The sequence below is a fragment of the Grampus griseus genome (assembly GCF_964374135.1).
Source record: "Grampus griseus genome assembly, chromosome: 8".
NCBI lineage: Eukaryota > Metazoa > Chordata > Mammalia > Artiodactyla > Delphinidae > Grampus > Grampus griseus.
In genome coordinates this window covers 56,245,327-56,263,131 of record NC_139002.1, presented here as the reverse complement: position 1 = coordinate 56,263,131, position 17,805 = coordinate 56,245,327, and the positions used below count along the sequence as shown (strand labels likewise).

The window sequence follows — 17,805 nt, the reverse complement described above, 5'->3', positions numbered from 1 at the left end:
CGTAATCCTGTTTTTCTTCCTTGTAAACTCTTTTTAAGGCTATTTTTCACCACTTATTGCTTAGGGAGTTTTGGTTTGTGTATTTTCAGCTCATATTTTATCATGCATACACATAATTGTATCTCCTACACTTTTTACATAACATTACAATGCCCTTATGCACATTTAAAAAGCACCTTTTCTCATTTCTAAAATACCAAATGATTTTTGAGATTTCTAATTACTTTTGATGAAAACCAATACAAAGTATTTTTCCTCTGATTAAACACACATGATGTATTTCTAAAATTTCCTGTATATGATATAGAAATATATTCTGAGAAAAACATGACTTCACTGTATAAATAAAATTTAAAACATACGCTATAATACTCTTTTATTAGAGGCAGTAAAATGTAGGATTAACAACATCGGAGTTAGACTACTTTCAAACCCCAGCTTAAAACTCAAAACATGTGACCTAGGGCAGGTGACAGAAATCTTGCTTTAGCTCTCTAATCTCCAGCACTGTGGTGAGTGTACACATGAACTGCTTACAACAATGCCTGGCACAGGGACTTCCCTGGTGGCCAGTGGTTAAGAATCGACCTGCCAATGCAGGGGACACGGGTTCGAGCCCTGGCCTGGGAAGATCCCACATGCCATGGAGCAACCAAGCCCGTGAGCCACAACTACTGAGCCTGCGCTCTAGAGCCCGTGCTCTGCAACAAGAGGAGCCATGACGATGAGAATCCCGCGCACCTCAACGAAGAGTAGCCCCCACTCGCTGCAAGTAGAGAAAGCCCGTGCACAGCAACAAAGACCCAACACAGCCAGAGGAACAAACAAAAAAACAAAAACGAAAAAGAAAAAAAAATAATGATAGGTAGCATGTATTGAACACTTAGGAGACTATTTCAGTTTTCTGCCATACCCCTAGGCGTGAGTGCCAGCTCTCCTAGGGTTTGTGGCATGTAGGTGGAAAAGTCTGAGAAGTGTTATTTACCTCAGTTCTGTATATCTGGTGTCTAGTGATCTGCCTGATGCAGAGTTGAACCTCAGTAAAGGCTTGTGGAAAATCGCTCCTGCTCTCTGTGCTGGAACATCCTTTCTTCCCTCCCTGCCTGGTGAACTCTTATTGGTCCCTCAATACCCAGGCTAAATGTCACCTCCACTGTGAAATATGACTGTCTTCTCTGGCTCCCACAGTCCCTGGACTTCTTCAGACCTAGCACTAAGCCCCTTGATTTGGGGCTTCTGGTCTCTAGAGCTGTGAAAGAACAACTTTCAGTTGTTTTAAGCTAGGCAGTTTGTAGTAATTTGATACAGCAGCCTCAGGAAACTAATACAGCTTGGAAACAGACAAATGTTTTCTGTGAAATTCCACCAGATCTTGGAACCAGGTATTTGGGATTTCTCAATTACTCCCTTCTCAGCAAACACCTGACTGCATACCCTAGGCTCTAGCCATGAGGAACTACTCAACGTTTCAGAATAGGAGACGGTGTGACATACATCTTAGCCAGCTCTGGGATCAGATCCAAAGTGTCTTCAGGCTTCTGAATACCCTAGAAAGATAGTATGCTTACCTTTTATTAAAATATTTTTAGTGCAATTATTATATACCAGGTCCTGCACTGGGCACTATACTTAACATTAATTTACTTAATCCCCACAGCAACCTTGTTACTATTTTACAGATGGGAAAACTAAAGCTGAGAGAGGGAAACTGGCTTGCCTAGGAACATATAACTAGAAGGTGGCAGAGCCAAGATTCCAAAAGTTCCTGATTCCTGTTGTGTCTGACTCTGAAACACTGTGCTCTTTCTGCTAGGTCAGTCCAGGTGGTGGAGAAATTCAGTCTAAGGGGGAAAAAGGCAGATCATTATTCTTCAGAATGACTCAATGATATTTATTACAGAAGCAATTACTATAAATGCTATCATTATGATCAAGGAGGTGTTCATGGAAGAAGTGGCATTGGAACTGTGCCTTCACTTCAAAAACACATGTCCTGATTCTCTGCGAGGCACCGGGAATCCAGAGATGAATCAGACAAGGTTCTTTTGCTTGAGAAATTCAGTGTGTAAGTTTGTGTGTTTGCAGGAGGGGTATGTGTGGCTGCACATGTGTGTTACAAACTTATTAAATGACAGTAGAATGCAATAGAATAATCAGGAATGTAGTAGAGGCAAGTTTCCTAACTCAGGGTCCCAGAGTGTATCTGAGAAGCCTTTTGGGATCCCAACCCCAGATGAGATTTGATGGGTAAGTAAACATTAGTCAGGAGGAGAAAAGTAGCAAAGGCTTTTCAAGAACAGCATAAACACCCGACTCACAGAAGTGAAACAGTGTCCCGAGGTGCCTGGCTCAGCCTACCAGTTAGTGGAGTGTGAGGACGGGCGGGGACTTGTGGGTTGGAACTGGTCGTGGGTGGAGCTGGCAGGACTGCTCGACAAGTTTCTGGTCTTGGTGCATCCTGCGTAGTGGTTTTCTGTCTAACCATAAAGTATTCCTTTTCAATCCTCACACGTTGACAAGAGTCCCTCAGGAAAAGACAACTACAGACCGGCCACCACGACCCAGCTGGCGCCAAATACATCCCCGCCCTCCTAGGGAGGCCGGTTACCATGGCAACTAGGTCAGGGCGGAAGTGGCTCCCAAAACTGACTCTCACTAATCAGGTGACTCTCCTGCCTTCTGCACGTGACACCACAGCCCAGGCGCAAGGTCTACCTAATCAGACTCCTCCCCTCTTTTCCTTTACTGACAACTGACAGCGACCTCGAGCAATGGTCCTTGCGGCTCCCCCAGGAGACCCCGCCCCGTGGTAGTGGAAGAACCAATTAGACTGGGAAAAAATGAAGCAACGCCCCAGGTTTTACCTCCCCTTGATAGACGCAATTTAGGCCATCCCTGGGTTCCTCCGCCCCCAGCCTGTTCCTGCCGGCGATAGACAGACCTTCTGTCCAATAGCGCGTCCGTTTTCTGTGATTGGGTCCCGCCCCCGTGGGAGCTGAACCAATGGGCAAGCCAGGTCTCAGCGAGTGGTGGGGGTTGCACTGCGGTAATATGGCTCTTCCTTAGCCAGCGGCGGTGGCCGGCGGTGGGGTAGAGCGGTTCTGCCTCCCGGGTGGCTGGTTTCTGGGCTTCAGAGGCTCAGCGGGTCGTGACTAGGCTGTGGTGGCGGATGCCGGAGGAGCGCCGGCCCCGCCGCTTGGCGGCTCCCGGGTCAAGATGAGCGCTTCAGCGTCGGTCGGGGGACCGGTCCCCCCGCCGCCCCCGGGCCCGGCCGCCGCGCTGCCTCCCGGTTCTGCCGCGCGGGCCCTGCATGTGGAGCTGCCGTCTCAGCAGGTAACACCGCGGGCTCGCGGCGCTCGGGAGGGGCCGGGAGAAGGCCCATGAGGGGACCCCGTGGGCGGCGGGCTGACCCTGTACAGGCCGGGAGACCCTGAGAAGTGACTGGGAAGAACTCTGAGGACCGAGGAGGGCTGTCCAGAGGTCTTGGGAGGGTAGGAATCCAGGGATGGCCGAACCTCTGGGGGATCCTCGAGTCCCAGGAGACATCCCGTTACAGGAGATGGGCTGGGAAGAGGCGGGAAGGGACCCAGTGAAACTCCCTGGGGGCCCTCCTGTCCCACTCCGTAGGGAGCTGGGGATTCCCTGGCGCAGACCCTCCCCTTTATCCCTCTTGGGAAGGGACCCGGGGAAGCCCCGGTGTCCCAGGAGAGACGGGGGAAAGCGCTTTTCCTTTCTCAACTCACTGACTTGCTGACAAACCAATTGATACTCTGTGTTGCAGGCGAAGTGAGAAGTCTTTAGGGTTTCCAGCATTTACTTTTAATCTCTCCTTATTATGAAGTACTCCCTTAAACTCTCAAGCAAAATCCTTTGGGACTTTGGGTTTCCTTCCTAATTCTCCGACCCCCAAGGAACGCATTTTAGCAATTTGAGGGGGGGGGTCTACTGCATTCCATCAAATGAGTATCCGTGGAGGCACATTTGCTGTATACATTCATGTCTTCCCCCCATCCTTTAGCAAGGCATAAAGGGTTTCTTGGATCCAACTTGGATCCGTCCACATTGTAAGCGGATAATAAAGAGAGAACACCGAGTTTGGGGACCTGACAAAATTCTTTGTATCACCCACCTATCTGTAGAGTACTTCTTCTTTCCTTCTCTCCCTTGCCTTCTTGCTCTCCCCCAAGAGGAGACTTTGCAGGAACTTTAGCATTAAAGAGGCGGAAAGAAAGTACCTTTCATCTTCCCGCATCCACGAAGAGGACCTAAGAGAAACGGTCAGTCGTTGAGAATTCACCGTGTTGGGTTTGTGCCAGGTGCTCAGCTGGCTGGTAGTTGATTTAACCTCACAACTCTGGGAGGCAGCTGTTTTTATTAGCTCCATTTTGTAGTTCAAGAGACTGAGGCTTACGTTTGTAAAATCGCTTGGCCAAAGCCTTGCCATTAATGAGTGGTGGGGCGGGCTTTCAGAATCCAGCCTCTGACTGTAGCCTCAGCACGTGGTTGTTGTGCTGCAGACTTGAACAGTCTTTTCTCCACCATTTCCACACAGGACAGAGTTCTTTCCTACCCTTCCTCCAACTTCCCATCCCTGTCTTAGTACTTAGGAAAGAGTCAGATGGAAGAAAGCAGAGGCTGGGGGCAGAGGGGGGATGGGCAATGGGATGGATTTGAATACAGGAAAGTGTGGGGATGTGGGGACCCCTAAAGGGAAGGAGACTGGAGATCAGAGCTACAGTGGTGGCCATGGAGCTGAGTTGTTTGCAGAAGCAAGGGCTTTCTGTGTGGTAGAAGAGAATCTAAAAGACTGGGGTAGCATGGGCCCTGGTTTTGGGGCGCTGTTGGGAAGGGAGTTTGTGGAGGGTATGAGTTTGAGGGTACTGAAGTTTGGATTGTATTTGCAAGGTGCTGGGGGAGAGTGAAAGTCTGGTGGGGGAGACTAGCCTCTGGAGTGAGCATTAATGTGAATTTTCATGTGTGTGGCGGGAGGTGGACTGTGAGAGTGGATACTGGGAGAGGCAATGATGGACACTGTTACAGGCATCCTGGAGAAATCCTAAAGGAGTCAAGAGCCAAGAGGGGTTTAGTTTGGGAGAGCTTTGGGAAAGTGTGGGATTAGGAAAGAGAAAGCATCATTTGTTTCATAGAGCCTGTTCTCTGATAACAGTTCCCAGTTTAACATTGGGGGAAATAATCCAAACAAACTGTCCGTGGAATAAATCCAACTGCATTTGTAAGCGTTTGTCCAAGTTTTGGATTTGTGCCAAGGGATATATAGTGGCTTAAGTGTACGGCTGAATGCTCTGTGATCGCTGGGTATGGTATTTACAGCTTTCTGGGGGTGTCATCCTTCTTGAATTCTTGGAAGGCAGCCTGTATAACAAAAGCACTTTACTTTTGCTCTTGACATTAATTTCGCTTTCTGGGTCAAAATGCTCAAGTTTTTAGGATATAAATATATACCATTTAAAAAAGTAAACATTTTTATTAAAGGGTTATCTGTATACAGTAAAATGTACCAATTATTAGTACACAGCTTGATGAATTGTCACAAAGCAAAGAAAGTTATGGAAGTACTACCCAGATTAAGAAGTACAAAATTATTACCGTCCCAGAAGTCCCCCTCATGTTCTCTCCCATCTCTGCTTTTTCTTTGTCTCCAGAGGAACCACTATTCTGATTTCTAACATAAGAGAAAAGTTTTTGACTGTTCTTGAGCTGTATATAAATGGAATCACGCAAAATGTATTCTTCTTTTGCTCAATATTGGTTATGAGAATCAGAGAATGTGTGTGTATAAAAACTTTTTTCTTTTAGCATTAATTTGTTGTCTTTTTTTTGCCTGTGGCTTTTGCAGAATTTCAAATGTTTGGATAAATTGGAAATCCAGTTAACTTTCTTTTGAATAACACTTTGAAAATTGTGTCACTTTAATAGATTCCATGCTATTTGATAAGATGTCAATATTTCTAAACAGGTAAACAAACCTTGTTGATTTAGGATTTCTACGATAAAGTTGATTATTTCAAAGCATAGATTCAGTGGTTTCTCCCCGCCACCTCCAGCCTGTTTCTAAGGTAGGGTTTTTCAACTTCAGCACTGTTGACATTTTGGGTGGGTAGGTGGGTCTGTAAGATGTTTTGTCACCTCCATGGCCTCTACTCACAGTATACAGCAGCACCATCTCAGGCCTGACAGTCAAAAATGTCTTTAGATGTTGCCAAATGTCTCTTAGGGGGCAAAATGACTTCTGGTTGAGAACCACAGTTCTAAGGTATATTTTTGTTTTAGGATAGAGAGTACCCCTGCTATTATTTACTCATTTATTCCAGTCTTCATTAAGTCCCATTGATTCTAGTGGCTGTATTGTTTAAAATATTAATTTACTGTATATTAGTTCCAAAAGTATTGGACTCCCCCCTACCCCCAATCTGCCTCCAGAAAAAGATTTATTTTGTTTTGGCTCAAAGAAAGCCCACAAAACTGTAAGACCTAACTTATTTTTCTTATTTTAATCCACTTTTCTTAAAGAAAAAATTCAGTTAACACTGCATAACTCCTGAACCTTTACATTTATGAGTGTTAACTACAGTCCATAATATTATAGCTACTTGATTATGTCAAATGGGACTACTACTTAATTTTGCCTCCTTTTGCTTCTGTAGGATTTTGCTTTACCTGTAATTAAAGCCTGAACTGGTCACACATTTTTTTGTTTTTTGTTTTTTTTTTTTTGCGGTACGCGGGCCTCTCACTGTTGTGGCCTCTCCCGTTGCGGAGCACAGGCTCCGGACGCGCAGGCTCAGCGGCCATGGCTCACAGGCCCAGCCGCTCCGCGACATGTGGGATCCTCCCGGACCGGGGCACGAACCCGTGTCCCCTGCATCGGCAGGCGGACTCTCAACCACTGCGCCACCAGGGAAGCCCTGGTCACACATTTTGAAGATTGTTTTTTGCTCTTTAATTTTTGGTTGAGGTTTGTAATTAACTAGTGAATATAAGCTCATCTGAAGAATAACTTCCTTCACATTAGGCATTTTGAAATAAAAATTTGTGTTTTGTAGTTGAGGTATTTATTATGTCCTTAAAAGTTTTAGAGCATTTCTTTCCTTCCCAAAGGCTTCCTCCTTTGAGTATAACCTAACTACATTTCTCAGATACTCAGAGCTGGGGAGGCTTTTTAGTGATTTTTTAGTGACCCTTTTTGGGTCACTACATACATAAACACATAGTTTTGCATGCAGTTATAGTCCTAACCTAGTTTAATCACTTCCATTTAAAAAATTTTACAATTCATTATTATTTTTCTTAGACAGTTGTCATCAGTATACATACACCTGCCACATTTTTGTATAATAATGTTTAGTTATGTTTGTTTAACCCCCATTGGTAGACTTTTGGACTGTTTCCAGTTTTTCTGTGTTATTTTGTTGCAATGAATATCCATATACAGGTATCTTTGAAATCATTCACTCAAAGGATATTTACACATACACATGTATACATATATACACATATACACACACACACATATAACCTACATACACATATACATATTTTTTGTTATTTAAATTTGTATTTCTTTAGTTATCAGTTATGTTTTAGTAGCTTCATTTATTGTATGCCGAACACTGTGCAAAGTATATGAACTCTATCCTTACACAACCCTACGAGTTTCAATATTTTTGCATAGATTTTTATAGCATTTTCATTTCTTTTGTGACTTGCTTGTTCATGTCCCTGGCATTAATTTTTCTGATTACTTGCTCATGTTTTTTATTCATTTAAAGAGCATTTTTCTTGTCTTTTTATGGGAGGAGGTAGGGAATATTAGTGCTGTTAACCTTTATCTCCCTTGAATTTTTAAAAATAGACTTTGTTTTTTATTTTATTTTATTTTTCCTTTTGGCTGTGCACACAGCTTGTGGGATATTAATTCCCCAACCAGGGATTGAACCCGGGCCCCCAGCAGCGAAAGCGCAGAGTCCTAACCACTGGACCGCCAGGGAATTCCCTAGACTTTAATTTTTAGAACAATTTTAGATTTACAGACAAATTGAGAGGATAGTACAGAAAGTTCCCATATACTCTATACCCATTTTCCCCTATTTTTAACATCTTCGTTAGTATGGTACATTTGTTACAATTGATGAATCAGTACTGATACATTATTATTAACTAAAGTCTATATTTTATTCAGATTTCCTTCATTTAAAAAATTGTGGTAAGATATACATAATATAAAATTTGCCATTTTAAATCATTTTTAAGTATAATTCAGTGGCATTAGGTACATCCTCAATGTTGTGCAACCATCATTACTATCCATTTCTGGAATTTTTCATCATCTCAAACAGAAACCATACTCATTAAACAACTCCCCATTCTTCCTTCCCCCAGCTCCTGGTAAACTCTGTTCTACTTTATGTCTCTGTGACTTTGCTTATTCTACCTTCTTCTTATAAGGGAATCATACAATATTTGCCCTTTTGTGTCTGGCTTATTTCATTCAACATAATGTTTTCAACATTCATCCATGTTGTAGCATGTATCAGACTTTCATTTCTTTTTAAGGCTGAATAATATTCCATTGTGTTTATATACTACATTTTGTTTGTTCATTCATCTGTTGATGGATCCTTAGTGTTTACGTAATATACTTTTTCAGGATCCCATTGTGCACATCACGTTATATTTTGTTCACCTATCTCCTTAACCTCCTCTTGGTCGTAACAGTTCCTCAGACTTTCCTTCTTTTTGATGACCTTTATCGTTTTGAGTACTTCTCAGGTATTCTGTAGGATGTCCCTCTATTGGAATTTGTCTGGTGTTTTTGTTTTTTTCCTGATGATTAGATTGGGGTTATGGGTTTTTGGGAGAAAGTCTGGAGAAGTAAAGTGCCATTTTCATCCTGTCATATCAAGTGTGCATACTGTTAACATGACTTATCACTATTGATGTTAACCTTCATCATCACCAGTGCAGTTGTGTTTGTCAGGTTCCTCTGCTGTAAGGTTACTTTCTCCCGCTCATCCCTCCATCCCTCCTTCCTCTTTGGGAGGAAGTTGCTTTGTACAGTCCACACTGAAGGAGTGGGGATTGATACTCCCCCTCCTTGAGGGCAGAGTATCTACATAAATTACTTGGAATTCTTCTGCATAGGAGAGTTCTATCAGTAACCACTTCCTTTTACAGATGAGGAATCTAAGGTCTGGGTAACTTTCTCAAAGTCACAAAGGGTGTCATCACAGGGACTGCAGTTTAGGTCTTTGATTCCCACTTTCCATAGATACCTATTCTTTTCAGAGTCTGGTGAAAAACAAAAGCTTTAAGTTATCTCAAGGTTCGAGACCATCACGCTTTTTATTTTATTTCCCACAGCACCTTTACATAGCACTGTGCTGATTACGTAGTAGGAACTCAGTACGTTTTTTGTTTTAAAATTTTATTTGTATATGGATCATTCCTTTGAAGAACTTAACAGCCTAAAGAGAGGAAGGAAATGGGATTGAAACACATATAAGAAAAAAATGGTAGAAGCACAAAAGCTTTCTAAAACTTAATTTAGCTGTATAGGATATATATTTTTCCTTTACATGTTTCTGTTTATTAGATGTCTTACTTCTGTCAGTCTGATTTAATCATCTTTTTATTATGTGTTTAAAAGATTTGTTTTGTTGGCAAGGCCACTGAAGGCAGAGAGAAGGCCGTATCTTATTGGAAACATGTGCCCCGTGCAATGTTATGTATATTTATTCCTTCCACAAATATTTGTTGAGCCCCTTCCTTGTGACTCTAATAAGAAAATAGTGTATAGCTGTGTTGTATAGCTATACAGTAAAATGATAGCAATTTTTGAGCTGTTTTGGTTCTTGTAAACAAATCGGTGTGAGGAAGCTTCAGAAACAAAGAAGATATCAGCATCCTAAAATCATTATTTTTACGTGATAAAATGCCATTAGGAATTTAAGGTTTTTCAATTTTTGTGTGTGTGTGTGAAAATGTTTAGTTTTCCTTTGAAAGGAAAAGCTATGTTCTTATTCAGTGTTAACTTTAAAATTTCTCTACTGGGTCACAGTTCTTAACTTTGCGGCAGAAAATTCAGAAGTGAAACCGACTGGAAATAGAGCCAGAGAAGAATTGAAACTAGTAAGTTAGGCCTGAGTGAGTAGTAAAATGAAAAAAAAAAGAATTAGGTTTTCATATTTCCCAAATGTATATTTTTGATAATCTGTATATTTTCATCAGTAGACATATTACTACTGGGGGAAAAAATACTTGTCATTTTTAATGTCCTTGAATGAGTGCAGATACAAACTAGGGATGTTTTAGAAAAATTAGACAGATCTATATTAAGAGAGGGGTTGAAACATTTTTAGGTTTTATACTTTGTTTTAGGTTTAATGGCATCAGTAACTTCTCAGTTAAAGTTTTTAAATGTCTTGTATCTTAGGAGTTGTGTTCTTAGATTATACATGTAGAGGAGCACGTGGAGAATGGAAACTTGACATTGGAATTTTTTCCAAAACCTATTTCATAGTATACTTTTTTGGTTTAATATTATATACCCTTGTTTTCCATCTTATTTTAAGATGGAAGCATGAATTTTGAATCATAGAATTTTATAGATGCAAATTCTGAAGCCCTCAGAGGTGAAACTATTCTCCTGGCCAGAGACTTGGTCCCTCTGTTTATTTCCACCCTCAGGGAGTCAGTAAAGAGTATTAATTTAACAAATGTGAATTGAGTGCCCTGCTCTTCCTGCTGGTGGCAAAGACCTGACCAGATCCTGCGTCTCTCATGAGCATTTATTTCACTGTGCTTGGCTTGGAGTTTTGAGAATTTGTTTCTTAAACTTATCTCTGGGCTTTGACACATTATCCCTACAACTTTGGGGATTTTAGGCTAGAATTAAAATGTAGGAGAGACTGTATTTTAAACTTCTCTTTTCAGGCTGAGCTGTCAGACTCCATCCCCTTTCCGCCTGTTATGGTATGTATTAGTGAAACTTTGGAATGTCCCTGTGTAATGTGAGTGATCAGTCTTCCTGCTTTGTTCCTGTCTATCCTTTTTTGAATATCCCACTTAAGAAGTCCTGATTCTTCACCGCTTCACATTTCTGAAACAGCAGCCATCTGGTGATTGTGGGGTTTTTGATGTGAGGAATTTTATTTGTGTAATGTTTGATGCTGATTGCCATAGATGTCATTTACTAGTAATGTTATCAGTCATTGAAAAACTGGAGTCAAGTGCATTTATTGGTTGAGAAGCTGAGAAAGCTGAGTATTAGAACCCAGCACTTAGGAATCTCTGTTTGCTGGTCCACTGAAATATCTGGTACTTTTTCCCCACCATGGTTTTTAGAATGTCCTACAAGATGCAGTCAGGCTTTTTTGAAAATAATGAGGAAAACAAGGAAGCTGAAACTGACAGCTGCCTTTGGCTTTTGTCAGTAGATTCCTGGGTAAGAAAAAAAGAGAAGATACAAATGAGTGAAAGTGGAAATCAGACTTTTATGGTCTATTTTTTTCCTGGAAAAACTTGGATCTCTTTTAACATAACTATATTTTTTTGACTAAGGGCTTAACTGTGAGCTACATGTGTTCATGTTAACCTATGTCAAAACTAGTTCTAAGTGCAGAAGTGGAAGAAACTGACTGAGTAATCCGTTTATTCAACAGATATTTATAAAGTACCTCCTTTGATTTATGTTAAGCACAGGATTAGCAACTTTATGTCTTGTTTCCTCCAACCTACTTAAGTCTTTCAGAGGATATGAATTATTTCCCGTCACAATTCCAGTCTTTTTTTTTTGTATAAGAGCTAATACAGGAAAACTACACTTTATTTTTTTAACACAACATGAAACTAATTTAGGAGTATGAAAAAGCTGTGTTTTTAGTCTCGCGGCATGTGGGATCTTAGTTCCCCGACCAGGGATTGAACATGTGACCCCTGCAAAGGAAGTTTGGAGTCTTAACCACTGGACCACCAGGGAAGTCCCTAAAATATTAATATAAGGGTATATATGAAAAGCAGCAACATGGGAAGGACTTTCTAATTTTTCAATCTGAAAATAGATCAGAAAGCAAGATAGGCAGGTAGGCTGCAGGGTGCTCATTTCAGGTATCGGATATTTTACAGGACTGTACTCATTACAGGATGGAGTTGGTCCCATCACAGAACTGTACATATAGTAGGTATTTCAAGCTTGTTTTAATGAATTGACTAAATGGAGTTTTTCCTACATTGCAAGGTATTTAATATAAATATAAAAATAAAGAACAGTTGTCCCAGTGCCCTTGACTGACTGGTTTACATTTGATATTCCTTTATTTCTACCAAAAGAAATCAGTCTGATTATTATATGGGGACACTAGAATTGCAGAATTTCTTAATTGTACATTAGCTGCATTTTTGATATTTTATAAACTTGGATGTTTTAAAACTACCTTCAAATTACTAAAAATCGTTGCGCACCATTACTACCTTGTATTTTCAAGAATAGGTTACCTTATCAATGCCCTCTTCAATGAGCTAGCAAAATGTGCAGTGCATTTTAGATATTATATCAAAAATAAAGACAAAATAAGTTGGTACTTAGAAGTAAACATAAAATCTGTTAAAAAATGGAAAATTTAATTAATTGATATTAAATTTCTGATGTGTACCAAATACTGCGTTAGACTCTGGTGTACTTCTTTCTCTAACTTCTCTTATTGTTGGAGTACCAGAATATCTTTGAATACGGTTTCATAATTTCTTAAAAGCAAATAATTTTTTCTTTTCTTTTTTTTCCCTTTAATATTTATTTATTTGGTTGCGCCAGGTCTAAGCTGTGGCACGTGGTGGGCTCCTTAGTTGTGGCATGCGAACTCTTAGTTGTGGCATGCATGTGGGATCTAGTTCCCTGACCAGGGATCAAACCCGGGCCTCCTGCATTGGGAGCGTGGAGTCTTAACCGCTGCACCACTAGGGAAGTCTCTGTCCCTAACATTTTCATTCCACAAATATTGTGCTCAACTCTGTTCTACACTATCATTTGTTTAACAGTTTGTTTTTTTTTTTTTTGCGTTTCTACCATGTATACCACAGTGGTGAAGAATATGTTTTCTAGAGTCTGATGCTTGGGTTCAAATCCGGTTCCATTATTTCCTAGTTAGCAGTCTGGACCGGTTCCATTATTTCCTAGTTGGCAGTCTGGAAGTTACTTAATCTCCCTATGTCTCAGGGAGGCTCAGATCAAATGGGCATTATAGCACCTACCTTGTAGGGTTGTTGAAAGAATTATGTGGGTCATAAATTTGCCTAAAAAGGTGCTTGGTACATAGTAACTGCTCAATGCTCACTAAATGTCTGCTCTTGCTACTATCATTACTACTACTACTGCTGCAGTTTGTCAGGCTCCGAGGATACGATAAATAAGGCACTGTCTTTGCCCTGGAGGGATTTATAATCTAATCGTTAAGGCAGCTATGTCAGCAGACCATTTTAGTGTAATATAAGAGATGGTTTGAACTAAATGCTGAGGTGGGAAAGAGAAGGAAAAGCATTCTAGCAGAGGGACCAGCTTGAGCAAAAAGGTAAGTAGGTGTAAAAGCAAATGGCAGATAATTATGTGAGGCTAGAGTTTAAGGATCTTGGAGGAGGATGGTGGAAACAAATAAGCTGGAGAGGTATAGTTTGGGATTAGATTATGGAGGGCCATGTGTGCCATGGTTTGGAATTTGGACGTTATCCTGGAGGTAGAGGGGAGGACTGTCTTTTTTTTTTAATAGACTTTATTTTTTAGAGCAATTTTAAGTTCATAGCAAAATTGAGCAGAAGGTACAGAGATTTTCCAAGTACTTTCTGCCCCTGTACGTACATAGCCTCCCCCATTAGCAGCACCCCACACCACAGTCATACGTTTGTTACAGTTGATGAACTACGCAGACACATCATCATCAGCCAAAGTTCACAGTTTACATTAGGGTTTACTCTTGGTGTTATGCATTCTCTGGTTTTGAACATATGTATGATGACATGTGTTCACCAATATAGTATCACGCAGAGTAGCATCACTGCCCTAAAAATGCCTTGCGCTACACCTACACCCTGCGCTACATCTACAACTCCCTCCCCACTGGCCATGGATGAAAATTGTTCCACATCCTTGTTAGCATTCAGTGTGGTCAGTATTCTGGATTTTGGCTATTTTAATAGGTGTGTAGTGGTATCTTGTTTGTTTTAGTTTGCATTTCCCGAATGAAAAATGATGTGGAACACCTTTTCATATGCTTATTTGCTGTCTGTATATCTTATTTGGTCAGGTGTCTGTTAAGGTCTTTGGCCCATTTTTCAATCAGGTTGTTTTGTTTTTCTGTTGTTAAGAGTTCTTTGTATATTTTAGGTAGCAGTCCTTTGTCAGATGTGTTTTTTGCATATATTTTCCCCCATGGATTGTTTTCTCATTCTCTTGACATTGTCTTTCAGAGAGCAGAAGTTTTAAATTTTAACGAAGTCTAGTTTATCAATTATTTCTTTCATGGAGAGTGTGTTTGCTGTTGTATCTAAAAAGTAGTTGCCATTCCCAAGGTCACCTAGATTTCTTCTATGAATTTTATAGTTTCGTGTTTTTACATTTAGGTCTGTGGTCCATTTTGAGTTGGGTTTTGTGAAAGGGTAAGGTTTGTGTCTAGATTCTTCTTTTGTGTGTGGAGGTCCAGTTGTTCCAGCACCATTTGTTGAAAGACTATCTTTGCTCTACACGTACACCTTGCGCTACATCTACAACTTCCTCCCCACCAGGAGTGAATGAAAATTGCTCCACATCCTTGTTAGCATTTGGTGTTGTCAGTATTCTGGATTTTGGCTATTTTAATAGGTGTGTAGTATTGCCTTTGCTTCTCTGTCAAAGATCAGTTGACTATACTTATGTGGTATAAGTTTCTGAGCTCTCTATTCTGTTCCTTTGATTTACTTGTTTATTCCGTTTGTCAGTATCCACAGAATAGCTTGCTGGAATTTTGATAGGGATTGCACTGAATCTATAGATTAAGTTGGAAGGAATTGACATCTTAACAATATTGCATCTTCCTATCCATGAATATGGATTTTCTCCATTTATTTAGTTCTTCTTTGATATCTTTCATTAGAGTTGTATAGTTTTCCTCATGTAGATCTTGTTCACATTTATACCTAAGGATTTCATTTTGGGGGAGTATAATGTAAACGATATTATGTTTTTAAATGCAAATTCCCTTTGTTCATTGCTGGTATATAGGAAGGCAATGGGCTTTTGTAAATTTACCTCGTACCCTGCAACCTTGCGATAATTGCTTAGTTACAGGAGTTTGTGGTTGATTTTCTCAGATTTTCTACATAGATGATCATGTTATCTGTTGAACAAAGACAGTTTTATTTCTTCCTTCTCAATCTCTATACCTTTTTTTTTTTTTTTTTTTTTTTTGCGGTCTCTCACTGTTGTGGCCTCTCCCGTTGCGGAGCACAGGCTCTGGAGGTGCAGACTCAGCGGCCATGGCTCACGGGCCCAGCCGCTCCGCGGCATGTGGGATCTTCCCGGACTGGGGCACGAACCCGTGTCCCCTGCATCAGCAGGCAGACTCTCAATCACTGCGCCACCAGGGAAGCCCAATCTCTATACCTTTTATACCTTTTCTTGTCTTATTGCTAGTGCAAGCTAGTACGTGTTTTTCTTTTTTAAACTTTTTGTTTAGAAAGAATTACAAGCTTATTGAAAAATTGCAAAAATAAAACTTGTACAAGAATACCTTTCTACCCTTTACCCAGGGTCATCTATTGTTAACATTCCATTTGCCTTGTCATTTGCAAGCTATCTCTTCCTAGGTCTATACAGATATAGATAAGTTTTTTTTGTGTGTGAATCATTTGAAGTTAAGTTACATACATCCTGACCTTTTATCCTTAAATACTTGAGTATGTATTTCCTAGAAGAGGTATGTTCTCTTTTATATCTGCAGTATAGTTATCAGTTTCAGTAAATTAACATTGATATAATGCTTTTATCTAATCTGTGGTTCATAATCTGTCAGTTGATCCCATAATGTCCTTTATAGAACATTTCTTTTCTCCAGTTCGTGATCCATTCTAGAGTCAGGTATTGCATTTAGTGGTTTTATCTCTTCAAGGTAGAACATTTCTGCAGCTTTTCTTTGTCTCTTTTTTTAAGGTCAGTGTCATTATACAGATAGACCCCTTCCTCCCTTTTTGAAATAGACTATTCTTCATTTTCTGTTTATCTGATGTTTCCTCATGATTAGATTCAGATTATGCATTCTCTCAATTGGAATTTCTTTTTCTTTTTTTTCATTTTTTTGGCCATGCCGCATGGCACATGAGATCTTAGTTCCCCAACCAGGGGTTGAACCCGCACCCTCTGCATTGGAAGCTTGGAGTCTTAACCACTGGAACACCAGGGAAGTCCCTTCAATTGGAATTTCATGTGTGGTGATGCGTCCTTCATAGGGTATCACTTCTGGAGGCACATGATGTCCATTTGTCCCTTACTGGTGATGTTTATTTTGGTCACTCGGTCAAGATATTATCTGATTTCTCAACTATATAACTCTGTATGTGTGTGTCTGCCCTTGAAACTAACTAATAAACAGTCTGTAGGGAGACACTTTGAGATCATGAATATATCCTGCTTCCCCCACCGCACCCCAGCCCCAGGTTTATCATCCATTGATGATTTTTTTTTAAATTATTTATTTGGCTGCGCTGGATCTTAGTTGTGGCACACGGGATCTTTAGTTGCGTCATACGAACACTTAGTTGCGGCGTGTGGGATCTAGTTCCCCAACCAGGGATGAACCTGGGCCCCTGCATTGGGAGTGTGGAGTCTGAGCCACTGGACTACGAGGGAAGTCCCCATTGATGATTTTTGTCTGAGGTAATCTTGGCTATCATTGTGGTAAAATTATGATTTCCAAGCTCTTAACACTCCCTCCACATTTATCAGTCTGCCCTTGGCATTGTACTGTGAGAGTAGGAAGATAGTTTTGAGAAGAGACTGGCGGTGAGAAGAGTCATTGAGAAGGTGGTGGGGAGAAGGCTGCTGATGAAGTTTCTAAATAAGGGGAGACTGAGGCCTAAGCTGTGAGGCAGTGTGAGATATTCATTCATTCATCATTCCTTTATTCCTTCAGCAAACATTTATTGAATATCCATGTGGCTGCGCTTGGGATAAATAGATGGTTTTGGTTCTTAAGGAGTTTATAGTCACTGGAGGCTACAGAAAGGCCGAGAGTGGTGACAAAATAGAAGTGCTATTAAGAGGTATATATAAAATATAACTTTAATGTGTATGTTAAATATAACATATACATAAGGCTGCTGTCTTATGGCACTGTGAAATATCTAATCTTGTCCATGGTTTACTCATTGGTTCACCCATCAAACACTTACTGAGTATCTACTTTGTGTCAGGTGCTAAGTGCTATGGGTAAAAAGAGGAATGAAACTTGGTTTCTTTATTTAAGGCTCACCCGTCTTTTGGGGGTACACAGCCATATAAACATAGTTGATAAAGCATGATTGTGAGCATGATTGTGGTAAGTACTGTGATGGTGGCATGTATATAGCATAGTCATGGCACAGAGGGGAGAAGTTATCATCTTGGTTTAGGGTAGTGGATGGGGCAGGGTGGTCAGGAAGGATGTCTCAAAAGTGGAGATTCTGAGTTGGGTCATGAGGAATGATTTGACATTTGTCTGCTTAACTGTAGATACTCATTTTAGTCCAACTTTGTGATTACCATTTGCTGTCATATTTTCCTCCAGT

At 40.6% G+C, this 17,805-nt stretch overlaps 1 protein-coding gene across 2 annotated transcripts in view; it reads left to right on the top strand.

Moving 5' to 3' along the window:
* The first annotated feature begins 3,062 nt into the window (after window positions 1–3,062).
* UVRAG (UV radiation resistance associated) overlaps window positions 3,063–17,805 on the top strand; it is a 315,025-nt gene continuing 300,282 nt past the window's right edge. For both annotated transcript variants that reach the window (XM_082661187.1, XM_082661186.1), the window contains exon 1: window positions 3,063–3,333. In XM_082661187.1, the coding sequence (XP_082517313.1) occupies window positions 3,217–3,333 (117 nt within the window). In that variant the 5' untranslated portion in view covers window positions 3,063–3,216. The remainder of the gene's footprint in view (window positions 3,334–17,805) is intronic.